Source organism: Daphnia pulicaria, chromosome 6 (assembly GCF_021234035.1).
Source record: "Daphnia pulicaria isolate SC F1-1A chromosome 6, SC_F0-13Bv2, whole genome shotgun sequence".
NCBI lineage: Eukaryota > Metazoa > Arthropoda > Branchiopoda > Diplostraca > Daphniidae > Daphnia > Daphnia pulicaria.
Window position 1 is genome coordinate 892372 of NC_060918.1, and position 25631 is coordinate 918002.

Here is a 25631-nt window from a genome sequence, read left to right on the forward strand (position 1 = left end):
AATTATGTATGCTATGAAGCATGGGCATACTCAACATAGATTTGATATGGCTTAATCACAGAGTGTCATAATTCGTCTTTTCCCTAGCTTATTAGGCTGCTGTTGTTACTCTTTCAACATGACGTCGTTTTCTCCCGGACTATAAAGCGCCAAGTTGTGCGATGAGCAGATCGAGTGCGAAGGATTTTCTGAAGACTTCGTCATTTTATTCCATTCGTTTCTAGAAACATTTTAACTGCTCTTTTCTAAAATTTTCTTTTAAAAAAAAGTTTTTACAGCACGGCGCGGAAACGCTTCTTTAGTTTCAATATCAAAACAATTTCTCCGTATTTCTCCGTCTGTCGTTTTACCGATGTTTGTTCTTCTTCTTGGAAAGACTCGCTCAGACTCGTCAGTTTACCACCTCTGCTCCGCGCCAGTAAACGACGTTTTAGGACATTTACGGTAAGCTAAAATTCACTCTCAAACAATTCATTCTCTACTAACATCTCGCCGTAGTTTGACTAGAAAGGGCGAGACAAATAAGAACACAATTTTGGCTTTTCTTCAAGGAATTAAATATCATTGTTGAACTCAAGATAACGGGGACGACAGGGACGAAAGAAGCTCCGGAAGGCAGGCTTTCGGTGTGTGGAAAATTTTGTACAATAACAAAGAATGAGGTTAAAAGGACGAGGGAGGATTTTTCTTGCACTGATACGAAAATATCTGATCGAATATCAAGTTGAAGGACTTCACTTGTAGAATTCACAAATGTGAGGACACACCTCTTTGCAGTTCACTCCTGTAAGCAAATTTTCATTTTTTAAATAACTCGATTGAAACTAAAAGAAAAATGTTGACACGGCGAAGGCTAAGAAAACAAAATTGGTGTCGAGGGAAAAAAATTATTAATGGAGACGATCAGTGGCAAAACGTCTTACGGCACAATCAGCAGCAGCAGTGGTGCCGGCCCAATAGTTGAGTCATGTGACGTCGATCCATGGGCGATCGTTGATCTTGTGGACGATTCTGAGAAATGGACGGGTAGGATAAATTTCAGTCTTTCTTAAATATGAAAATTTAAATGGTTCTGTGTTTTTATAGACATGAGCACCAAAGAAAAAGTCTTGCATCTTTTGGGCATTGGACTAAAGATACTTGGTGCTATCGCCTTGTTGTATTTCTTCATATGCTCACTTGACTTACTGGCCAATGCATTCCGTCTGAGTTCCGGTAAAACTGCTGGTAACTGTTTTTCTTTTATAAATTAGTACTAAATCAAAAGTGCTAAATATGCTTTTGTTTTACAGGTAAAATTTTTCAGCAAAGTGAACTGATGCAGAATCCAGCCGTTGGATTAATGATCGGAATTTTGGTTACAGTTCTCGTCTTGAGTTCTTCAACTTCAACTTCCATCATAGTAAACATGGTTGGCGCTAATGGTAATTAAAAAATTATAGTTAAACCGCATTAATCTTATGCAAACAAAATTGATTTCATTTTGAGCTAAGTTTTAACAGTAGGCATGGCGATTCCAATCATTATGGGCGCCAACATAGGAACTTCAGTAACCAATCTGATCGTCTCTTTCGCCGAAATTGCCAACAAGAACGAATTCCGACGAGCTTTTGCCGGAGCTGCTGTCGACGACATTTTTAATTGGATAACAGTGTTCGTCCTGTTTACTGTCGAAATCGTTTGTCGTAAGTCCTCTGATCCATACATAATCTAATTTATTATTTATTTTGCTTCTTACTTTTAAGAACCTATATTCGGCATCGGTTATTTGGAATGCATCAGCGGGATTCTAGTTCGGAATATTTACAATTCGTCGTCCATAGGGAACGGAATTAACATTTTGAAAGCAATAACAGATCCTGCTGTGGACCTTATCGTACAGGTAAAATTCAAAAACGAAATTTGAATCAATATAAGTGAGGAGTTACTTTTTATTACAAATCCGAACTCAATTAATTGCAAATTTCTTTTTACAGCTGGATCCAAACGTTTTAAAAGGCTGGGCTAGCGATGACCCAATGTATGAAAATTCTTCACTGATACAGCAGTGTGGTGGAAATATCACCGATCCTGTCCCGTGCAGTAATTTTCACGCAGAAAATATTAACCCTTTTATTGTTACGGATGTATACGACATTCAGGCCCAGTCATTCAGGCCCGTTCCATTCAGGTCATTGGCCTGAATGTCGCGAAACATGGGCCTGAAATGTCAATTTAAAAAAATAACTTTACCAACAATGGTGCTATATCTATGTCTCACTCTAATAGCGCTAACTACTTGTACCCTTAGGTTTCCTGGCAGGTTTCCTATCCGATTTTAATTTTTAAAATTTGACATTTTAAGTTTTCCCAATATGCATATAATGTACTTGTAAGAAACCAGCTGAGTAATTGACCAGAGGTTGTCCCTGCCGGGAATGGAAAAATCATAGAAGGGAGTCCCATTCGTGGGAAATTTTGGGCTGCCAAGAATTTTTACCGTTTAACATAGTGACAGTATAGGAGCATAGTGAGACATAGATAGCGCCATCGTTGGTAAAACATTTTTTTTTAAATTTGACATTTCAGGCCCATGTTTGCGACATTCAGGCCCTGGGCCTGAATGGAACGGGCCTGAATCTCGTCCACCCATTGTTACATATTACATAACACGAATACTAATTTGATTCAGGCGGTATATTTGTATTCGAAAACACGGGAATGAAAGACTGGACTAGCGGATTGATTATCTTGGCCATTTCGCTTACCATTCTCTGCGGTAGCCTGGTATGCCTAGTGAAAATCCTCCATTCCGTGATGAAAGGTAAACATTTTCCATGCAAATTAAGTCAGGTCCCAGTACGTAATGTGTTAAAAATTGCAGGACACATAGCCAACGTCGTCAAACACGTTATCAATGGAGAAATTCCTTACGTTCCATGGCTCGCAGGTTACATAGCGATGCTTGTCGGAGCGGGGATGACTTTTGTAGTCCGGTCAAGCTTGGTGTTCACTTCGGCACTGGATCCGCTCATCGGAGTTGGATTCATTTCCATCGAACGAGTCTATCCGCTGACGTTGGGCTCCAACATCGGTGCGACTACAACTGCCCTGCTTGCAGCCTTTGCGGCTTCACCTGACGCCCTGCACGACACCCTGCAAATAGCTCTTGTTCATTTGTTATTCAACGTCACAGGCATTTTGCTTTTCTATCCCATCCCTTTTATGCGGATACCCATTCCGATGGCCAAGTTCATGGGTGACGTCACTGCCAAATATCGATGGTTTTCCGTTCTGTGTCTTGTCGGTTTGTTTCTCCTTTTGCCCGCCACTGTTTTGGGTCTATCTATCGCTGGCACTGCCACACTTAAGTGCGCTGGTATACCGCTCTTAATCGTCCTCATCGTGATCGTTGTCATCAATATTTTCCAAAGATATTGCCCGTCTTGCTTGCCAACCATCATGCGAAACTGGAGCTGGCTACCGGAATTTTGCCGATCTTTGGAGCCGTATGACCGTCAGTTCGCCAAATGTGCTTGCTGCAAACGATTCATAGACGAAGATGTTAAGACAAATAACATCGATTTCGTGGATTTGAAAGCTTCAATTGCATTATTAACCGAGGTTAAGTCTGAATAAAAAAACTAAGAAAAACTTCTGATTGTCGAAAATTGTCGTTGAAAAAAAGTTGCTATTGTGATTTTTTTAATGAAAGAAAAATCACAGATATCCTTTCTAGATTCCGATACCTTGCTAACGCATATAAGCTGAAAATTTATTTTTCCCATACAAGAAAATGGGCAATACGGTAACTTTGATTGTCGGTCTACAGATAATACAGGTAAAAACCAATAATGGCTTAGTAGTCACAATTTTGTGATTACCTCTTCAAGTATTTAGTTAATATTTATCATAATTATGTTTCTACTGATCTTGCTAGTTGCTAGATCACTAACCCTCAGTGTGTTTAGGGATTGAACTATTCAGCCTCTGTTGGTAGAGGGATGTAGGAGAAGGGGGGGGGGGGGTCACCATTGTTTTCAGACGAAAATAAAACCACCTATCATTCTTATTATTCCGAGACGCTGCAGAGAAGGTTACTCTTGTTATCATTGCTGGGTACTTGTTTCTGAAATTTTTCTTCCAAAAAAGGTAATTCCTGCTTTAATTTAAGGTTATCAAATGTAAATATCTTGTAGTATGGGGATGGGGAATTTAAGGTTGGTGGCTTTCAATGAATACTTGATCATGTTGCTATGTGATATGAATATGATGTACATTTTCCTAAAATTTCGTCTCTTGCTGCATGATGCACGTTTTGTCACATGTAGAATTACTCAAGAACAGTACAAGTAATAGTGTTGATTAGCTCTTTAATTCTAAGACTGACTTTCTGAATTGAAATCCCATGATTTTGTTACGGTAGTAATGAGTTTTTCTTTTCACAGCCTTATGGAGTTAGACTCTTTCATATTTACGTGCGCGTTATCGCCGAGTTTATCATGAAGATGCGTCTTAAAGAGGGTCTCTACCATACTGGAAAACAAATGAGATGAAAAGTGGAAGTCTGTAAAGGTAAATAGTTCTCTCATAAGCTAAACCAGGAAGCATTATTAATGTCGAAGATGAAGATACGTGATATTATTTCATGCTACAATGACATCTCTTGTGAAAAGTTGTTAGTTTGTATTAATCAGAAATCAGTGGGTTAGCCTTTTGCCTAAATTTTTGATTGATTGACTAGAAATTGATTGAGTCTTGATAAAGATAACATCCAATAACTAGTTTTTAATTAAGATAGCTTTTGTGAAAAAATCTAAATCAGCTTATTATATATATATATAGGATGCAACTTTTTTAATTGAACATAATTTTTTTTTATTTGAAAATGTTATTGGTCAACCCAATGTTATTTGCTTTGCTGTTAATGGTGGTGTCTGACGTCTGGTGTGCAGTGGTGTGAAAATGAAAGGCGAGAGTCAGTCGAGTGAGTATCTCCGACCCGATAAAAACTATTTGTCACCAACAGCATTTTTCCTATTTATAATCATAGGTAAATATTCATTAGGTTTATATGGATTGTTAAATCAATTTTTTTAATTATTTGTAAATATGCCCCTAAGTGAACGGTAATATTCAAATTATTTATTGTCCAGTCAACTATAGCGTCGTTCTGCTGTTGGTAATCGTTGATGGATGGGTCAACCACTGGTGTACCAATGTCTCCTGGGGATGGCGGATACCGTACCGCAACGCCGACGTCTCACTACAAAACAACACTAAGAAGGCCGAATGTTACACAGCCATGTATGCTGCCCAAGTTTTACATTGCTCCAAGCTATTACCAAAGAGAGGCTTCTGACTACACCAAGACCCCTAGTATTACACCACAACCAACGCTTCTCCACTTACTAAACAAGGTAACAGCTTAAGTGCTATATTCGTCACCAACTGCAGTCTTGATCGTGCAACCAATTCGCAATCATACGTAAATATGCTGTTATAACATTCAGTTTTGAATCATTCCACATTTTTAGATTGTTGATAAATCATTTATAAATGAAAATTTATTTTAAAATTATCTTAAGTTAGTGTTGGCGTCGTGCTACTGTTAGGTGTTTCGTTGATAGCGGGTCGACCACTGGTGTACCGAACTCTACCAACGTTGGGTGAGATGATTAAGATTGATTAAACTTGGATGGATATCAGTCGAATAAGCATCTCCGACCCGGCAACAACTGCAGCACAATATTTGTCATGAACTGCATTCTTCCAATTCTCAATCATGGGTAAATGTTCTGTTTTTACATAGTTTTATATCAGTTCTACTTTTTCTATTTATTAACATGCCACTTATAACTGAACATTAATGTTAAGTTTTATTGTTTAGTTAACTATGGCGTCGTTCTACCGTTTGTTATGGATTATTACTGGGTCGACCACAGTTGTACCGATGTCTCATGAGTATGGTTTATCAAACCGCAACGTCACCGCCTAACTAAAACATGCGCAACAACCAGTTACCTCACCGAGGCCCACAAGTACTACTGCAATCCCAGCTACACCACCGAGGCCACCGAGTACTAAACCACCGAGACACCAGAGTATTACACCACAACCTACACTGCTCCAGCCTATTACACCGAGGCTCCCAAGCACTACACCACCAGAGAACCGGATACGCGACTACGTATGCTCTCCCAGCTGACTACACCGAGTCTCCCAAGTATTACTCTGCTCCAGCTTACTACACCGAGGCCCTGAATACTACTCTGCACCCAGCTACTTACTCACAACTGAAGCGGCCGAGTATTTGCAGTACTACTTACTACACAGCGGCTGCTCCTGCTCCATCTAACTACGTTGATCTGAATTACTAATCCGAGGTTCCAGTTTACTACACCGAAATCTACGCTGCCCTCAGCTACTACACTGAAGCTCCTGTTTACTGCAACACCAAGACACCTGAGTATTATAATATATTAGGCTTCTCCGACCTACTGTAACGAAGCTATGAAGTATTCCACTGCCCCGAGGTACTACACCATTAAGGCACCTTCACACCATCACAACCTTCGCTTCTTCAGTTTACTACAAGGAGGCTCTTAAATACTAGAGCCGAAATTTCTGATTTATTTGTGTTCAGATTTGTCAGTCATAACTTTATTGGTTACAAGTCACTGGGAATCGTTGTTGATCTTAAATGAGAAAATAAACTTTTTAATGGTAAATTATCTTCTAGAACTTCTGTTTACACCTTCAAGCCCTTTACCAAAGAAACGTACTGTTAAGTGTTAACTCTAATATCTTAAAGTTAATAACTCTATTTATACTCAAATTGGCTTAATAATGGTTTGCAGATAGTCTTTAGTCTTTCAGCTCAGTTTAAAGTCTGGAAATGACAAGTGACTTGGCTAAACTAATGTTAAACTTTGGAGTTACAAATATATTGATACAACTGCTAAACATTATTTTGTAACATATTATAAGATACAGCAATCACAAAACTTAAGTAAGGAATTGCTTTATGACCTCCACCCACAATTCCACCACATTTTACAGTCACATACATTCACATATTAACACATACACTTAAGTTAACCCGTTGGCTGCCACGCCATACAACCCGTAGGTTGTACTCTACTACTCTACGCGCCACGTCAGAAGGATCCATGACCAAGGTGGGACTTGCCATTGCTGACAAGTCCGGGCTGACACGGTGACAGGAGAAGATGGAATGCACAACCTCTAGAATCCATCACCGTATCAACAAGAGGGAAGTCCCTATGGTGCATTGCCTAACAGGGCCTTTCGGCGAATCTGGGGCTGGTGCGACTGTCCGACCCCGCGGCATGTAAACCACGAGACCGAACAGCGCGGCCCGTGCTAAGGAGCTAGGGGAGAACAAAGGCGTGGCAGACAACGGGTTAACTAACATATAACGAAATAATACCAACAATACGATGATCCACGTGGATGACGAGTCAGAGTCTCGGTGCCGGTCGCGATGATCCACGTTGATGACGAGTCTCGGAATTCCGTCTCATCTGCATTACCTGTATAAAGACAACAAAAATTTTAGTGACATGCCAATAAAAGTTACATAATAGTCACATTAGCACAAATAGGTACATTGGTCTGTTTTTTTTTTTACTAAAAACTTTAAAGGCGCGCTTTAAATTGCTTAAAATCTACCTGACAATATTGAGAACTCCATACATAACAAAGCTCACTTGCTAGTAAAAAAAAAAATTTCAGGAAGTATACCGGAAGTAACCACAGCACCTTAACAAATGAGCTGTCGTCAAATTAAACCACATATTCGTGATCTCTATGAAATTTGGGGTCGATTAAGTGTCATTTAAACGAAATCCAAAATTTGGCCAAAATCGAGAATTTCCCTGAACTAGTTCAGGAAAATTCTCAAAACCGGAAGTACGCGTAAGTAAAAATAAAAACATGAACTTTACCACAAATTTAACGAGGATTACGAATATGTGGTTTGTTTGTGCGTCGAATGAATATTTACTGAACTACTGACTGAAATGAGAAAACCGGAAGTGAAAAAAAAAGGCAAAAATCGAAAATTTTACAAGTGAGCTTTGTTGGTGGAATAGTTATCGTCAGTTACCACTAAAAAATTTTCACACAATAGCTGCCGATAAATGTTAAAGAGATGTGCAAAGTAACTGTAACGGACTCTTTTGACAGCTGAAAATGATCGAAAGGCCATCTAGCGTTAGAAAAAAGAAACGTCTAAGTGACACTTTAGCGCGCAAGAAGGGCCTGATTTTGGAATTATTACACAGACAGAGAGTTTAACGCAAATAGATTATTACTACTACTAATTACTAGTAGTTATCTAAGAAAATAATTAAATTGTCGGGTACCTGGGCATAATTCCGTGGAGAGTGACAGGCGGACGGAAGCGACTGGTCTAACTCAGCAGTGAAGTACGACAAATTGTTTAGCAGCATTATAAGCAGAGAAGCTAGAATTGAGTGTGGGTAGCGAAGATAAGGATGGAGCAGAAAGTTGGTAGAAGTCACTCTTCTGTAATGGACAAAGGCCAGCATCAAGGATCTCTGTGCCAGACCACACAATTCCAATAAAGAAACTGTGTTGTAGATTAACATCGGCGGCTGGACTCGCGAAATCCGATGGATCCAATGGCATAACACATAACCTATAAATTCCTAAAGCAAAGAACAGAAAAAGGTTTTAACATTGCAGTGAGGCCCATAAATACCCACCGCCAAGATGGAATCCAAAGTTAATTACATGATAAAGCGAGAACATAGAAGCACACCTTTACCTCAATCTGTTGTAGGTTCCTATTACTCGTTTCTTGTAGCTATGAAGTGGGAGATGCACGGAATGGCAGCAATACAATTTCATGACGCAACAATCCCACCAAAAGTGTTGAAAGGTGTAAACATCTTTCAGGCAAGAATGAACCTGTTAATAAAAGGGGCGTGGATTTTGAGATTATTTTATTGCATTGATGGATGATGAGGTAGTAAAATCGGAAGGTTATGCTTACCTGTAACCATATATCCAATGCCACAAATTTTGGGAAAAACAGCTAGAAGTTTTGTCTAAAATGTTAGAGGATGATGTAGATGAAGCTGAGAGTGTGAGTTACAGAAAGTGTTGAGCAATTTGTTCCTACAATGGGGTCCAAATTAATCTGATGACTAGACGGCAGGTACATTTTCTACAATTCCAAGTGCAGTACCAATTAGTCGAGTACACAGTGACTGATAGAAAATTTGCTACTATGTAGTTATAAAAATCAAAATAAGCTTACATGTAAATAATTGGTTGATTTTGGGCAGTAAAACATGAAAATTCGAATACAGAAGATGACATAACTCGTTCACACATTTCGCCATTTTCCACCATCTAGCGGCACACTGGGAAATTCTCTGAATCGTTAAAAACAACCGCTAGATGATGCCAGTGCTTCAGGCAGACGAGACGTTCGTCCTTCGACGGGAAGCTACTTTGTTACTAACGAGTAACGACTTTTACATGGAGGAATAGGGAGGTCTCTCCGACGGTGGCGCGATCTAGGCTCTCGCGGCATATGGACAGAGACCTTTTAGTAAAAAAAGCGGACAACCCCTTATGGGAAATTTAACATGGAGACTGGAAACCATCTCTCCATGCCCATGGCCAAATCCAAAAGTGGATATTTCCGCCACACCAGACACCACACTGAAAGAAGGTGTAAAGTTTGTTAAGGAAGTTTAATGAAATCATGACTATTCCATATTCCATAGTCAAGTGATACAATCCTAAAAATCTAACTGGAAGGATGGAAGATATAAAGATTTGCTTAGGCTCTTGCAAATTATTCATAGGCAAATTAAAGATAACCGATAAATAAAGTTGAAGAGTAAAAAACTAAAGAGAGACAGGAAAAGGAGAGAAAAGAAAATTCAGTTCGCCCAGCATTATTGTTAGGGTAAGTGTATGTGTTGTTGCTGTAATCGCCGGTGCTACACGGAAGAGACTCGACGGGCAGGTCCGTCTGCGGAATCCAATTGTCGAAAGGCTTCACACCATCGGCTGCCATCTGATCTCGCACCTGCACACATGAAAATGAGAATTAATAAAGAATAACTGTAAAAAATAAAATAATTATCCAACCGCTTCTGTGCCTTTAAAGACACGCAGCAAGTTCCATCCGGCAACTTTTTCCAGGTCGCTTTCTGACCAACCGCGAGCAAGTAACTCAGCAAACAAGTCCGGATATTTCGAAACGTCATCCAATCCTTCTGGCACCCTATCAGTATTTTAATATTACAAGATAATCAAAGGTTATAGCATAACGTTAAGTTTTAAAATTCTTACCTTGAGACACCGTTGTAGTCGGCTCCGATCCCGATGTTATCAACTCCCGCAACTTTTCGGATATGATCCATGTGATCTAATAATAAAACAGTATCAGTTACAATAAGGAACCAGTTTATACTATCTTTTAAAAACAAGTTTACATACTTGCAACATGTTGAAGAGTTGCTGGAGAAATACTGCAAGTCACGAAGTCCGAATAAAAGTTGACCATGACTACGCCACCCTTTTGAGCCACCAACTTGAGAATGTCATCGGGTACATTGCGCGTGTTGTTGCACAATGCGTACGCCGACGAGTGAGAGAAAATGACGGGAGCTGTGCTAGTTTCCAGTGCGTCTCTCATCGTTTTGCGTGAAACGTGCGATAAATCAATCAGCATTCCCAATCGATTCATTTCCTTTATGACCAACTTGAAAGCGAAAAAATTCGTTCCGATAAATCTTTTGTTTTTCCAAATAACATTAAGTTGGGTCATATTGGTAGGTATACCTTGCCAAAAGAAGAGAGGCCATCATTGACTGGCACTCCACCAGGGTTATCCAGTTGGGAGTTATCCGCCCTGCAGCAAATAAACATCAGATTAGAATGGCGCAACAAACTTAAATTGAGAGCAGATTGTTACCAAGGAGTAGGACAAGCATGGGTCAATGTCATGTAGCGCACACCCATGTCATACATCATACGGAGTATGCCCAATGAGCTGTCGATGGAATGGCCACCTTCCACTCCTACGAGGCTGCCAATTTTCCCCCGGCTAAAAGCGTCCTCGATCCCTGAAATGTAAAAAAAAATGAAGTCAAAACTATCCTTTAGCTAGCGTTAAGAAAAATTATCGTCAAAGTGGAACCTTTTGCTGATGTAACAAATTCGAAAGTACTGGGATTGGCTTCCACCAATCGATGTATGACGTCAATCTGCTCCCATGTCTTGGCGAGGGCGTCCTTGTATTGAGTCTTACAGTCCACATAGGCCACCCAAAACTATTGATGGTGTACATACAAAATAACGTACTTGCTTCAACTTCAATTGAGATTAATAATTTCGGGTTGCCAACATTATACCTGAGCTCCGACCTGACCCTGGCGCAGTCTGTTGATGTCTGTATGAGACGACGGAGAACTGGCCCATGGCTCCAATTTGGTCAAGTCAGTTATATTCAAGGCTGCGATTTGATTTTTGGCGTAATTACGCAGAGTCCACGGAAAATCATTGTGACTGCAATCAATTTAAAATAAAATGAGAAACTTGTACACACTTTAAATTTAATCAATCGTTTCATCCTTACCCATCAATAAGCGGAACTCGTTCCAGAACACCTCTAGCTTGTTTTAAATAATTCTCTTTGGTAGCCGGATCGAAGCGTCTGTAGCGAGAGCTGTGGATCCCCTCCGCAACCAACAGAAGTGATAAAACAATTAAACTCAGTTTCATTTCGTATACCTTCAAACGTGAATTTGTCTCTACTGGTATTTTATTCCGTCCGTCACTTGCAAGCAAAATCTCCAGAATGATTTGGAAGCGTGTTACATCTGCAACATTTTTGTCGGTAATTTACACACAATCAGCACTCGAAAACAACTTAATCTGGCAGTATACGAAGACGAAGAATGACTCTGTAATATTTTTTTATAACCCTGAAACTGAAATGTTACGTTGTAAGCAAGTCGTTGATCAAATTACAGATTCGGATGCCTTGATCTCGCTCGTAAATAACGTCTGATCCGCATTTATTGAACAAAAGATAAAAATAACTGTGTAGTTCTAATAGTAAACAGTGCACACAACAGGATCTTTGTCGACTTAAAATTAAAACCTTGTGAGCAAGGAATGCCGAGTAAATAATCGATTACTAGGCCTATCGTATGTTTCAAAAGTGTTGCAAGCCAAACGCTTTGTATGGTAAATTGGCATTGTATGATGATTGCTTGTCTTCAACAATTGAATCAAAAGAAAATGAAACGTGTCTGCAAAGAAGTCATAAAATTAAAAAAATTATTTGATTTACATTTTTCAAAAGGGGAATTACATAATCAATAGACGCGAATAGACGTCATTATTGAGTGCGTCATTTACAGCACTAGTACACAAATTATACCGTAATGTACGGCATAAACAGTTTAAATAATTCACCGACCCAATAAATATGTACAATTTGCATTGAGAGCTCTTCTCTCATTTCAAAATTCGTTCTCAATTAAGGTAGCACGGTCACCACTTTGTTTCCAATTATTGTCCGGCATCGGAGCGTTTACGGCTTGAAGTTGCGGAAACGGCTAAAAATTAAAACGCATAACAATTTAATTGCTTAACAAACCTCCAGAAAGCGAATGCATTACCCTTTCACACATTTTGTAGCAATTTTCCATATTTTGTACGACCGCAGCATTGTCGTCCTTATCTCTTCGCAGAAACTCGAAAATGGTAGCGAATAATCGGAGTTTGACGATGGCAACAATTGCTATTAAAACGAAGCAAGTGATGGGTATGCATGTTTTAGCTATCGTTTCAAATGACGATGACATCTGATCAAGAGTCATTGTCTCATTTTCTCTGTCCATTTCTTCTACTTCTGGGTCATCATATGACCACGCATCTGATTGACCATCGAGTAATTCACACTGATCGCCACTGAATCCAACTGGGCAACTAACAAACGAGAGATGTGCTACAATTTTGTAAAAATTTGTTAAACCTGTTCGAATGATTATGATCATTACCTGCAGCGCAAAACGGAATTCAAGAGAATAGTACAATCACCGTTGTGATAGCAAAAACCTGTACAAATATCAACATCGTCGGGTCTGGATGACGTCGATTCTAGAATTACCTCAGGCTGGCTCTTAACGATAACTTCTTTTGTTGGCTGACAAGTTTCTGATGAGGAAACCAGACAGCAATCTATTGGTTGACGACGAAATAGCACTACACTCATGACAGGATTACGAAATGTTCCCAGACTTAAGGGTCGCTTTGATGATCCGTCTTTTCTGAGAAACCAGAGTTTCTTATGATCGTAATCGCTCCAGTAAACATAGTCAACCCCCACCTTAATAATTAAAATAATGGTTAATCGACTATAAGAGAAAAATATGATATATTTGTTAGTTTAGCCTACCGCGAGGTTGACGACAAATTGCCCGGTACCCCGATAGATTTCGTGTCTTCCCGTTCCGTTCACGAAACTTCTTTCAATATGGAAATATCCATTAGGCAAACTCTCAGCCCAGTACAGTCTCTGTTCCATCACGTCTAGATCTAGAGAATTTGGCAGTAACAATTCGGTTTTGACAACAATTTCACGGTGACTTCCGTTGAGAAACGAACGTTCAATAGATGGATGAGAATTGTGAATGTTTGTCCAGTACATCATTCTAAAGTAACGAGATCAAAATGTCAGAAGTACTACTGATGCCTTTGCGAACTAACTACTATGCTGCCAGCTATCAGTATTGTTGAAATGAAAATGATTTCTTACCTCGTGCAGGGATCAGAAACCAACCCACGTGGTTTAGCATCGTATTCCAAAAAGTGGACTACCTCAACACCGGCCTTTTCATCTGAGTGAACTCGGTCATGGTCAATCCGGATACGACGAATGGATTTATTTAATCCATCAGTCCACAGCAAAACATTATCCACTGGATCATACGTCAGGCTCTCAACAGTTTCGTTACTCTTTTCTATGAATTTAAAACTTCAACATTAAACACTACTTATCGTCCATAGAATAGCATACTTATTGAATTACTTTCTACGATGTCTTCAACATTACGGCGAGATTCACTATCGAGGCTGACACTGAATATGTGACCATGACGATGTCGGATGTCGGAGAAAAAGAGTTTTTGTGTCGTGGCATCGTAAGCGAGGGCCGAAAATTTTGACGCATTGTAGGAATCCAGCGCCAGTGTTTGGTATGTGCTTCCATCTTTGAGAAACTCTAGTTTATCGCCGACAGCGATAATCAGATCTGTAAATAATACAAAATTATGATTCACACCTCAAGATATAAGTAGCTTTGTGGGAATTATTTGAATTGAATTTATTCAGATTTAATCGAAAGCCAGCACTTACCATCTTGTTTAACACTAAGAACGGCCGCAAGCTTTAAAGCCACGAAAATGAGTAGACGTCCAAACTTCATTCTTTGCGAACCAAGAAACTAAATCCAACTAATTCAGCTGCGTGAAACGTTGCTGCACTGATCAAGAGATGATGACGATTGTTTAATCGTCTCGTGTCACTGTTTTTAGTGCTCTAAATCGTTCGAGAACAAAAGCCCGTCTACTAGGTAGTTACTTGTGTTGTCGTTGCGCACGATTGAACTGCAATAGCAGAAAATTTTTCTGTCACGACCGATTGCGCAAAAAAAACCCGTTCATTGATCTCGCGGTCGAATAATTCGCGAAAGCCGGTCAGTGAAAGCTTGATTTGTATAGACTGCACTTTTGCGTGCGACTACCTTAGTCTAACGTCGCTCGGCAAAGTTCATTCTAAAAAGCAGCGTTGCTCTATTTATATGCTGCAGAAAAAGAAGGTGATGCAACTTTACTTTATATTGCGACACCTGTGCAGCAGACCTTTCGGCGGTTTTACCGCTATAAGACTGACGAAACTTTCAACTCAACTGTGGGAAAGTCAAAAATTGTTTTTCAAATGGGTAATTACCAGAATTGAGTTCACGTGATTTTGTTATCAACTCCTGTGATATCTGACTTTTTATAAACTTAGTGCAGATGTGTGCGGCTGTTTCTTTTCACAGCGGGTTTTCCCCTTTGTAAAAGTGAATGATGAATGAGCTCATTTTACAATGGCAAATATTCCCCAAATTCCTTCGAACGAAAGCTACGTATGTTATTTAATAAACTGGTCGGTTTTGTCAAGTGTACGGTATCTTCCAGACTGGTCCTTCATTTGTATTTTTAATTAATGAACTGGAACTTCTTCCGGTACAGGATGATTAGAAATCTTAGACAGAACGAGGTTACAAGTAAAACGCTAATCTTAAAACTTTATTTGAAAACAATGTCATAGATAATTTAATTTTAGTAGCCAATGAGAAAAAAACAATTTGACTTGGGATGAAATTTCAATGCACTACGGCGTTGCCTTCTCAACCATTGCATAAGAATTACTATAGTCGTCGAAATAATGAAATGGGAAAGTATCATCCTCGTTCTTGTTGGAAACGAATGCCAATCGCTGACAACCCATTGACTTCCACACTCGAAAGATAAGGGCGGCCACAATCCCCATTAAAATGAGACAAGTGCCGGTCAAACAAACAGCAATTGTAATTATTTCTGATTTTTCAGCGAAAGATTTTTCGGCTTGACCATCCTCCGACAGCATAGTGCAGTTGACAGGTTGATGGTGAATCACCACCAGACCCAACGCAGGATTGCGAAAAGTTCCAAGAGATAAGGGACTCCTCGATGACCCGTCCTTCCGCAGACACCAAATCTTCTTGTGATTGTAATCACTCCAGTACACGAAGTCATCGCCCACCTTTTTAATGATAATTATGATCAAGCAGGAATTATGTAATCTGGTTATACGGTTATAACGGTCGTACCGTGAGACTGATGACTATTTGACCGAGTCCGCGATAAATTGTCTCCCTTTCCGATCCGTTCACGAAGCTTCGCATAATATGGAAGTATCCATTGCGGAGACTCTCGGCCCAGTACAGTCTCTGCTCCATCACGTCGAGCGCTAACAAAATCGGCCGTAACAAGTCGGTTTCAATCAGGATTTCGCGTTGGCTTCCATTGAGAAATGAACGCTCAACAACGGGGCCCGAATTGTAAATGTTTGTCCAGTACAACATTCTATAAATAGAAAGAGGTAGCATAAATAACCGCGAAAATGTTAGTATGATTAAATTTTTACCTTGTGCAAGGATCGGAGACTATTCCCTGTGGTTTATCTTCGTCGTTCAGAAAATGAACTATCTCAACGCCAGCCTTTTCGTCCGAGGGATCATTGTCATGGTCAATCCGGATTCGACGGATGGATCGGTTGAATCCGTCGACCCAAAACAACATTTTGTCCACAGGATCGTACGTCAAACTCTCGACCGTTTCGTTAGAATTTTCTGTTGAGCAAAATTTTAAAAATCTACAATTGCAACAAGCGTTTCCTTATAAATAATAAAAGGTAAATTACTTTCAACAATATCTTTAACAAGATGAGGGGACTCTTCGTCAAGATTGACGCTAAAGATGTGCCCATGAATATGGCGCAGGTCGGAGAAAAATAATTTCTTTGTTGCAGGATCGTAAGCGAGAGCGGACAACTTTGACGCATTGTAGGAATCCAACGTCAGTGTTCGGGATTCCCTTCCGTTGATGAGAAATTGGAGTTGATCACCATCGGAAATTATGAGATCTGCATAAAGAAAATTGTTAATTACGTCGTCAACAAGGAGATAAAATAATTATTACCATTTTGTGTGATACTGCGTACGGTCACCACCGTAAAAGCTAACACAATAAAATAATAAACTTCCAATTGCATTTTTGCAATGTGAGAAATAAAATTTACAATTGCAAAAGTTTTTAACCAGCAGCACTAGGATGTTTTAACTCGCTCTTCATTCGATGGAATAGTTTATTACCTCTGTTGGATTTCTCACCGCTCACTCTTGCGACTGCTCTAGATGAAGTGAAGACAAAAAAACAAACAATTTGAAGTGGACCCGTTCCGTGCACCCCCCTTCTTGCCTCCGGTTTGAACACCCGCGGTAGTCACGACCAATTATATGTAAATTCATGCCGTGGCCTCCATAATCAAAGAGCCGGCTACTAGTGAAATCAGCCGCAACTTTGATTTGACTTACATATTACTTTTGTTTTGTTCTGGGTATATTTCTCTTGGGCGGTTTCTTTCAAGTCGCTCAAAGCGCTACATACCTTTAACTGCATATACACAGTATTCCAGTATCACGAAATAATGCGCTTGATGCTCAAACAACCGCTGATAGCTAGGTAGTCAGTAACCTTTCAAGAATTTGAATCATTTCGTGTTCAACAGGGCTGATTGACAACTGTATCAAATGAGACAATAATTTCCGTGAACTAGTTCAAACTTGGCGCGACTTCACGAAAGGGAATAATCCCCAACTGTGTTTGAAATTCAAATAATTAAACAAAACAAAAATAGTCGACAAATTATTCTATAAAAAGATACAAAAATTTCGTCATGTGATAGTTAATAGGTTACGTTTAGAGAAAGTAGTACAACAAGGTTTTGTACAAAATAAGATGATGATAAAAAAACGAAAAAAATATACTTAGAATATGAAGAATACTGGATTATTCTGCCATATCATATCGCTCTTTCACATGCTGTGTACACATTATTATTGCTGCTGCCATTTTCTAAATTCTGGAAGGCGAAAGTGCCCTCGTTTTTCTTGGACAGCACCAACGGTCGCCTATTGTCTTTCAATCGGATAACTAAAACGGCAGCCATTGCCAGTACCATGAGAAGGGTAATAGTCGAGAAAATGATGGTTAATGTCTCTCCATCCGCTCTGTATGCCTGATGGTGAATTTTCACCAGGCTGCAGTCAAGAGGCTGGTGGCGAAAAACCACCACACCCGTCGCCGGATACCGGAATGTTCGAAGGATAATGGGTTTCTCTGAAGATCCGTCCTTTCGTAGCGACCAGAGTTTCTTGTGACTGTAATCAGTCCAGTAAACATAGTCCTCGCCCACCTTCATCGTGAATAAGATTATTATAAATCATTGACTGGATGGACTAGAAGAGATGAATTTTAACTGTACTACCGTGAGACTGACGATAAAACTGCCCATTCCACGGTAAAATTCTTGCCTTCCGGTTCCATTCACGTAGCTTCTTTCGATTCGGAAGTAGCCGTTGTGAAGGTCTTCAGCCCAGTAGAGCATCTGCTCCATAATATCGAGGTCAAAGGCATTGGGCAGTAACAAGTCGGAATGAAGAACGATTTCACGGTGACTTCCGTTGAGAAACGAACGCTCAATAGTTGGATTAGAATCATGAACGTTTGTCCAATACAGCATCCTAAATGAAAATGATATAAGCCGCTATGAGATTTGGTCGTTATCAATTTTTAGATAAATTTGTTGGTTGAACCTTGTACAGGGATCGGAAACCAATCCCCGCGGTTTAGCGTCATTTTCCAAAAAGTGGACGATCTCAATTCCGTCCTTCTCTTCAATGTGAATGGGGTCGTTATCAATCTGCACCCGACGGATGGCTCGATTCAATCCGTCTGTCCATAGCAGCATTTTGTTCACAGGATCATAAGCCAAGCTCTCGACAGTTTCATTATTGTTTTCTGTCACACGATAACAAATGTTAAGGTTAAAGAATAAAATTGATAATGAATTGAAGTATCCAATTACTTTCTACGATATCTTCGACGGGACGATGGGATTCATTGTCGAGACTGACGCTGAAGATGTGACCGTAGTGATGGCGCTGGTCGGAGAAAAAGAGTTTCCGTGTTGTGGCATCGTAAGCGAGGGACGATAACTTTGTTGCGTTGTAAGAATTAAGGGTCAGCGTTCGATACGCATTTCCATCGGTGAGAAATTCGAGCTCATCACCGACAGCAATGATGAGATCTACAAAATATGGCGACATTAATTTAGTAGCTAATTTTAAAAATGTTGCAAAATAAGCTATTTCATGAACGCTAGCCAAAGTCCAGATAAAGTTATCAATTTAAGACCATTGTAATAATTGAAAATAAACTTACTGTTGTGCTGGACGCTGCCAAAAGTCCCAGCCGTGAAAACAATTAAAATTAAATGGATTTTCAATAGCATTCTTTTAAGAATTTCTTCTCAGCGCAACGGAATAATAGAATGATGATTTTGGGGTGACGACTTTCTCTTCTTTCGTACTGATGGAGACTGTGGGCTGAGTGGCTTTTTTAAAACCTACATGTGTTGCTTTTCATTCAAGTAATCTGACCAATCTGAGCTCTTGTATATATAGGTTAGGCTTACTGCGCAGGCTGCCGAAGAAACGACGTAGTGATGAGCTGGATAGCGCTGGATAGTTTTGACCCGAGATGGTTATGTAAGAAATCGTCGACCCCGCGCAGTCAAATGGCCAGCTAAACCTCAGTCGTAGTAGTCGCAGTTGTGGTTTGCTGAACCCAGAGGACAGTGTATAGGAACATGTAATCTGGTGTCACCCATCACATCCGTGTGTTTGTAAACACGCAAAAGAGATTGATTACGAAATTTTAAATACAAGCGTGATAGACTTACGTCCTTCCCATCGGTTTGCGTCCGTCGCAATAGACGATTTAACCCGATTTTCAAGTTAAATACAGTTTTCACTTTATTTGTATGACTGATCCTGGTAAAAGATAGACAAATTAAATTATTTATTGCACAGAAACTTGTGATATTAACTGACCTACAGTATAGCAACAAACGTTATCAACTTGAACGACGCACTAAGAAATAATCGGATTATAGGCGTACCCCCCCCCCCGCCATTCAATCGATAGTTTCCCATTACATTGAGTTATATGGTGCCTAAGGTCGGCTGGCCAAAACTTTTTGAAAAAGTAGGTGACTGAACACAAACAAAATAAACTGGTAATCTGACTTCCATAGACTATGGAACCGAGAGCTCGTGTTTAGTTCGACGCAATCTGGAATCCAACTTTGCTCTACACACCCAAATAGTCAGAAGAGTACAGCCGTATTACGGTCTGTTGTGTAACCATGTACGGTTCAGTTTGAAAAAACGAGGTTAACATTTTTTAATAAAAATAAATAGTATAGTAGATTAAACATATGACAACACTTGCCGAATCTGCTCCTCCGTCTAAACAGCAGAGAACCTACTATTTACACGCAATTGGATGTGTTAAGGAGTCTAAAAGTTAAATACGAATTAATATGCTATAAACATTTCTGTCTAGCAGAAAGCCAACTAAATAATCAGCAAAATAGTACAACTGCAATGTCTGCAATTAACTGTATATTAAAATTCCAATGAGGAATGAAAACTAGAAAAATCATTACCCGACAATTTTCAAGGAACCAATGTGAAAACAGGAGGGAAATCATTTTCTATTGTAATGGTACTATGTAGAAACGTTTCATTCGGTCGTCAACTTTACTGACTTGACCTGGCCGGTACTACAGGGAAGGGACTCGGCGGGCAAATCAGTTGGCGGGATCCATTCGTCAAACGGCTTTACTCCGTCAGCAGCCATCTGATCACGCACCTATAGAAGAAATAAAAGAGACACTAGATAAGAAAGGATCTATTTTAAAAGCGGAGTAAAGGTCCTACCGCTTCCGCTCCTCTGAGAACTCGCAACAAGTTGAGCCCAGCAATTTTCTCCAGGTCAGCTTCTGCCCAGCCGCGAGCAAGAAGCTCAGCAAACAAATTCGGGTACTCGGACACATCTTTCAATCCTTCTGGTACCCTGTAAACAGTTTAAAGGTTACCTGTGATTGATTATACATGTAAACACTTTTTTAAAGGTTGGAGCTTTACTCAGTTATGCCATTGTAATCAGCTCCGATACCAATGTGATCAACTCCCGCAACGTTTCGAATATGATCCATGTGGTCTAAAGTTGTATAATTATTATTTCATTAACTAAATAAAACTTATAATGATTAAACGGGTTTATACTGGCGACGTCTTGAACTGTTGCCGTGGAACTGCAGGTGACGAAACTCGGGAAAAAGTTGACCATGACGACGCCTCCGTTTTGAGCCACCAATTGCAAAATATCGTCGGGTACATTGCGCGTGTTGGTGCACAATGCGTACGCTGATGAATGGGAGAAAATGACGGGAGCAGTGCTTGTTTCTAGTGCGTCTCTCATCGTTTTGCGTGAAACGTGAGACAAATCAATCAGCATTCCCAATCGATTCATTTCCGCAACCACAGTCTGCTGAGTCAATTACAAGTCAATAATTCCATTTTGAGTTTGTTTTTACTACGAATCTGCGTACCTTTCCAAACGGAGTTAGGCCATCATGAACGGCCACGCCTCCTGGGTTGTCCACTTGCGAATTATCCGCCCTAAATCAAGAGATTTTAATATTATTTTCAATGTTTTATAAACAGATAAATTTCACCCATTACCAAGGAGTAGCGCACGAATGGGTCATGGTCATGTAGCGAACACCCATGTCGTACATCATGCGAAGAACGGCCAACGAGCTGTCGATGGAATGTCCACCTTCCACTCCGATGAGACTTCCGATTTTTCCTTGGCTGAAAGCATCCTCGATCCCTGTAATGATAAAAAATCGATTTTCACGTTTCAAACTTTCTAAACTAGCAAGTGCGGACCTTGTGCGGATGTGACGAACTCGAAAGTAGCTGGATTGGCCTCCACCATTCGATGCACAACGTCAATCTGTTCCCATGTCTTGGAGATGGCGTCTTTGTATTGGGTAGTGCAACCAACATAAGCCGACCAAAACTGAAAATGTGATAAAGAAATCACAATGGACATTATCAACAAATGAGATTGTGAAACACCGTTGCTGGCAAAATCACCTGAGCTCCAACTTTGCCCGTGCGCAATCGGTTGATGTCTGTATGCGACGAGGAAGAACTGGCCCATGGCTCCACTGTTGTCAAATCAGAAATGTCCAAGTCTCCTACCTGGTTTCTGGCTAAGTCGCGCAGGGTCATTGGGAAATCATTGTGCCTTTCATTGCGAGAAAAACATTAAATAGATTGCACAACCAAATAAATTTAATTATTTTATTTACCCATCAATAAGAGGAACTCGATCCAGGACAGCTCTTGCCCTGGTCATATACTTTTCGAATGCAAACTGCTCTAAACGACGAGTGGGAGAGCTGCGGATCTGCTCCGCCGCCAACAGGATGACGAGGTGAACGAAAATTAGCTTCATCTTAGTAGTCGACCGTCTAGAACTCAAATGATTCGTTATGGAAATTCCCAGGCTATCTTTCGCATATCCTGTCAATATAACGCGTCTGATATTCAAAACAAGATTACGTGTGTTTTGATAGACTGTGTCAAAAGTGCTATATTCAATCGCTTTTGTTTTATCCTTGATACACGATTATAAAATCAAGTGTAAACAAAAGCGTCTCGACATTTGATAATGTACTCAAATTACCTCTCAAATAAAATGTAGCCTATTGGTGTGTGCTGAAAATTAGAGTTACAAGTGAATCAGTAGAACTATCATTAACAACTAGTTGAGAAGAGCATCTAATATGTTAATAACAGGGGTAGTTTTCAATTAAAATTTAAATATCAGATAAAAATATGCAGATTTGGGAAAGGAAGAGAACGAATCTAAAATAATCCAATTTCTCTCTCTCCCCCTAAACTCAACTTCCTTATTTTGAAAACGCGCGAAATGGAAATCCATGATGGCGGCTGACAGTTTTCCATTTTCTTTCTCGAAACTAGGGGATGGTTGATGAAAAAATTGAAAATAGAGACAAGATCAAACATTACAAACAAGATTAACTTCGAAACAAGACATTTTGACCTTCAGACGTGTCCCTTTCTTTTGCATACCAACAAAGGACGAGTACATCGATATGCAAATGATTAATTATGAATAAATTTAAACCTTGTAACAGGTCAGCTGATTTTGTATTTTTAAAATACAACCACGAACGATAAGCGAAAACGATTATTAAAAACGGTAAGCAACTCCCACGTGCGATTTTAACACATACAGTAGGAAAGATAATGAATGTTCATAGTTTACAATGATTAAGACCCTAACAAGGCTATTAATGTCACGAAAAATGCATTTACTTGTTGAGCAACCTAGCTCTTGAGCAGCATCAATATTCACATTTGAGCAAGGTAGCACAATCACGGCTACCATCTTTCCAACTGTTCTCCTTAGCAGCAGAGTTTAAATCCTGTTGCTGTGGGCACGACTAAAAATGTTTTAATTACAATCAGAACATTAAAGATCTGGCAAACTGTTATAGAATTCAATGCAATTGCTATTACCCTTTCACACAATGAAAACGAGTTGCAGCAGTTCTCCAAATCTTCAACTAACATACTGTTTTCAGTTTTATCAGGACGATGTTTCAAAACTCTCCTTTTGAACACTCGGAGTTGCTTGCCATTCGTTAATTTCATCAACTGAACGCTGAGGATGACGACGATTACCAACAGAATAATGCAGATTGCGGTCAAACATATCAGTGATGTTATTTCGGCTCTGCTGTACTCATCGACAATAGTGTCACATTCCCGCCATGCAACGGACTTTTCACTGACCAATTCACATCTTTCTCCGCTGAATCCGACTGGGCAACTGCGACAATCAACAACGTAAGGTATTTTCAATTTAGATAATTAGTTTTTAAAATTACCTGCATCGCAGATCAGAGTTCACGTGAACACATTCCCCGTTGTTATAGCAAAACCCTAAACACAAATCGGCAACATCGTACTCTGGCTGAAATGGTGACTGCTCATGTATCGATAAATCAGATTGATCGATTGATTGATCAACTTCAGCAGACAAAAATTTGCTGCTGCAGTTCAGAGGCTCGTGGCGGAACACTACTAAACCCATGGCTGGTTGAGTGAATTTCCGAAGGATTATAGGATTTTTCGAAGAGCCATCCTTTGGTAGAGACCAAACATTCTTGTGATCATAGTCGCTCCAGTAAACGTAATCAGATCCCACCTTTTACATTAATTCATATTATAATCTATGTTGAGAAAATCCAAATTTTCGATGGCTGTGTACCGTGAGACTGACGATGAACTGACCGATGCCCCTATAAACTTCTTGTCTTGCAGTTCCGTTCACGAAGCTCCTTTCAATACGAAAATAGCCGTTGCGGTGGTTGTCAGCCCAGTAGAGAATTTGCTCGGTCACGTCCAGATCGAGTGCGTTCGGTAACAACAGATCGTCTTCGATAAGGATTTCACGCAAACTGCCATCTAAATGCGAACGCTCAATAGTTGGACGAGACATGTTTCTATTTGTCCAATACATTTTCCTGGAAAAGTAGGAATGAATTTACTCATACGTCATCGCAATAAAACTAAATCGAATTCTTACCTCGTACAAGGATCGACCACCAAGCCACGTGGTTTCTCTTCACTGTTTAAAAAGTGGACAACTTCAACAGCTGTATTCTCTTCTACGTGAATGCCGTCGTGATCGATTTGAACTCGACGGATGGATCGATTAAACCCGTCTGTCCAAAGCAGCATTTGATCCACAGGATCGTACGCCAAGCCCTCGACAGTTTCGTTATTATTCTCTACGTCATTAAACAAAAGGTATAGTTATATATTTGACTTTCGAATGATAATAATGAAGAATATTCAATTACTTTCAACGATATCTTGAACAGGATTCTGACGAAATTCTTTGTCGAGTTTGATGCTGAAAATGTGGCCATGACGATGACGCCGGTCGGAGAAGAAAAGTTTCTTTGTTGTGGCATCGTAGGAGAGAGTGGACAACTTGGACGCATTGTAGGAATCCAACGTCAGCGTTCGGGACTCACTTCCATTGGCGAGGATTTCAAGCTGATCGCCAACGGCAATGACGAGATCTGTACGTGTTTACGGAAGACGATATTTAATACGTGAGTGACACTCTCCAGCTGTTAACAGATAAGATAATGTGTGTTTTGGAAAGGTCTTGGTCTTGGCTACCAAGAACACGTGAGTTCTGGGTAACATGTGTACGTGTGGGGGGGGGGTGAGTACGTGACTAAAGGCATGTACGAAAGTTACGTAATAATAGCAAAGTTAATTCGCACCAATTCGTTACAATTTAATAACTTCTACGTTAGATGGATTAAATGTTACTCTAGTATTCTTCACACAACATTGAACTCAAATTTTAAGAAATATTTTACTATGTAAAATTATGTAAGACATTATGTAAAATTTTACTTACCATCGTGTTTGAAGATGCTGCCGGCTACCAGCGTGAAAGAAAGGAACATCAAGATTGTCTTAAATGACATTTCAAAAGTATTGAAAAAATATCTGAAGCAGATTTCCTATTTTCTTCTAATTCAGCTGTAATTAGATTTAATCCTTTTAAGTTGATTGAAGAGACTCACTTCAGCAGCTTGTTAAAGCGTTATTCCCTTTCTTAGCTGCTCTAGATCGACTAAGGCAAGCGAAGCAACAGCTCGTCAGCTTTATACGATTTATTTCAGACATGCTTGATCTTTAACCAGTTTGTATATACAGATATTCTGATAACGAATATTTCCAAAACATTTTGAGTGTAGACAGCTGGTCAAAATTATAGCCCTATTTT

At 39.8% G+C, this 25631-nt stretch overlaps 7 protein-coding genes and 3 long non-coding RNA genes across 16 annotated transcripts in view; 3 read left to right on the forward strand and 7 right to left on the reverse strand.

The window, feature by feature from the left end:
• The window catches only part of LOC124343657 (F-box-like/WD repeat-containing protein TBL1XR1), a 393640-nt gene that overhangs the window by 37522 nt on the left and 330487 nt on the right, over positions 1 to 25631 (reverse strand). The gene's annotated exons all lie outside the window — the stretch shown is intronic.
• Positions 86 to 3627, forward strand: LOC124343638 (sodium-dependent phosphate transport protein 2B-like). The gene is made up of 10 exons (XM_046797044.1): positions 86 to 444; positions 499 to 786; positions 853 to 1026; positions 1087 to 1227; positions 1293 to 1424; positions 1494 to 1685; positions 1746 to 1882; positions 1977 to 2082; positions 2672 to 2803; positions 2864 to 3627. The coding sequence occupies exons 3-10, from the start codon at positions 894 to 896 to the stop codon at positions 3616 to 3618; spliced, it is 1728 nt and encodes a 575-aa protein (XP_046653000.1). The 5' UTR covers positions 86 to 444; positions 499 to 786; positions 853 to 893; the 3' UTR covers positions 3619 to 3627.
• Positions 4038 to 5662, forward strand: LOC124343861. Of its 2 annotated transcripts, XR_006919371.1 has the most exons (5): positions 4038 to 4131; positions 4428 to 4554; positions 4935 to 5032; positions 5136 to 5399; positions 5568 to 5662. It is a non-coding gene; the product is annotated as an uncharacterized LOC124343861 (long non-coding RNA). The 2 variants fall into 2 exon arrangements; XR_006919370.1 differs by lacking the exon at positions 5568 to 5662 and having other exon boundaries at positions 5136 to 5455.
• Positions 5691 to 6710, forward strand: LOC124343918. Its single transcript, XR_006919443.1, has 2 exons — positions 5691 to 5768; positions 5870 to 6710. It is a non-coding gene; the product is annotated as an uncharacterized LOC124343918 (long non-coding RNA).
• On the reverse strand, positions 7366 to 9600 carry LOC124343879. The gene is made up of 5 exons (XR_006919395.1): positions 9290 to 9600; positions 9023 to 9196; positions 8795 to 8937; positions 8370 to 8675; positions 7366 to 7535 (listed from the first exon to the last, which is right to left on the reverse strand). It is a non-coding gene; the product is annotated as an uncharacterized LOC124343879 (long non-coding RNA).
• Positions 9713 to 11935, reverse strand: LOC124343669 (dipeptidase 1-like). The gene is made up of 9 exons (XM_046797090.1): positions 11627 to 11935; positions 11403 to 11556; positions 11189 to 11321; positions 10964 to 11114; positions 10831 to 10900; positions 10486 to 10750; positions 10339 to 10414; positions 10135 to 10270; positions 9713 to 10072 (listed from the first exon to the last, which is right to left on the reverse strand). Exons 1-9 carry the CDS (start codon positions 11770 to 11772, stop codon positions 9851 to 9853), a joined length of 1353 nt encoding a protein of 450 aa, XP_046653046.1. The 5' UTR covers positions 11773 to 11935; the 3' UTR covers positions 9713 to 9850.
• Positions 12305 to 14802, reverse strand: LOC124343655 (protein cueball-like). The gene is made up of 7 exons (XM_046797070.1): positions 14416 to 14802; positions 14090 to 14311; positions 13817 to 14021; positions 13457 to 13712; positions 13059 to 13387; positions 12678 to 12987; positions 12305 to 12614 (listed from the first exon to the last, which is right to left on the reverse strand). Exons 1-7 carry the CDS (start codon positions 14483 to 14485, stop codon positions 12519 to 12521), a joined length of 1488 nt encoding a protein of 495 aa, XP_046653026.1. The 5' UTR covers positions 14486 to 14802; the 3' UTR covers positions 12305 to 12518.
• Positions 15340 to 19702, reverse strand: LOC124343694 (protein cueball-like). 5 transcript variants are annotated; one of them, XM_046797129.1, is made up of 6 exons: positions 19345 to 19702; positions 19092 to 19275; positions 18736 to 18957; positions 18464 to 18668; positions 18136 to 18391; positions 15340 to 15849 (listed from the first exon to the last, which is right to left on the reverse strand). In XM_046797129.1, the coding sequence occupies exons 2-6, from the start codon at positions 19159 to 19161 to the stop codon at positions 15439 to 15441; spliced, it is 1164 nt and encodes a 387-aa protein (XP_046653085.1). In that variant the 5' UTR covers positions 19162 to 19275; positions 19345 to 19702; the 3' UTR covers positions 15340 to 15438. The 5 variants fall into 5 exon arrangements, with proteins under 5 accessions (XP_046653085.1, XP_046653086.1, XP_046653083.1 ...); XM_046797131.1 differs by lacking the exon at positions 15340 to 15849 and adding an exon at positions 17501 to 18063 and having other exon boundaries at positions 19345 to 19688; XM_046797130.1 differs by lacking the exon at positions 19345 to 19702 and having other exon boundaries at positions 19092 to 19316.
• On the reverse strand, positions 20321 to 22765 carry LOC124343679 (dipeptidase 1-like). Its single transcript, XM_046797104.1, has 9 exons — positions 22099 to 22765; positions 21881 to 22034; positions 21671 to 21803; positions 21461 to 21611; positions 21328 to 21397; positions 21002 to 21263; positions 20861 to 20936; positions 20654 to 20789; positions 20321 to 20585 (listed from the first exon to the last, which is right to left on the reverse strand). The coding sequence occupies exons 1-9, from the start codon at positions 22242 to 22244 to the stop codon at positions 20457 to 20459; spliced, it is 1257 nt and encodes a 418-aa protein (XP_046653060.1). The 5' UTR covers positions 22245 to 22765; the 3' UTR covers positions 20321 to 20456.
• LOC124343654 (protein cueball-like) lies at positions 22942 to 25478 on the reverse strand. Its single transcript, XM_046797069.1, has 7 exons — positions 25260 to 25478; positions 24685 to 24909; positions 24408 to 24612; positions 24090 to 24345; positions 23707 to 24026; positions 23336 to 23648; positions 22942 to 23259 (listed from the first exon to the last, which is right to left on the reverse strand). The coding sequence occupies exons 1-7, from the start codon at positions 25327 to 25329 to the stop codon at positions 23161 to 23163; spliced, it is 1488 nt and encodes a 495-aa protein (XP_046653025.1). The 5' UTR covers positions 25330 to 25478; the 3' UTR covers positions 22942 to 23160.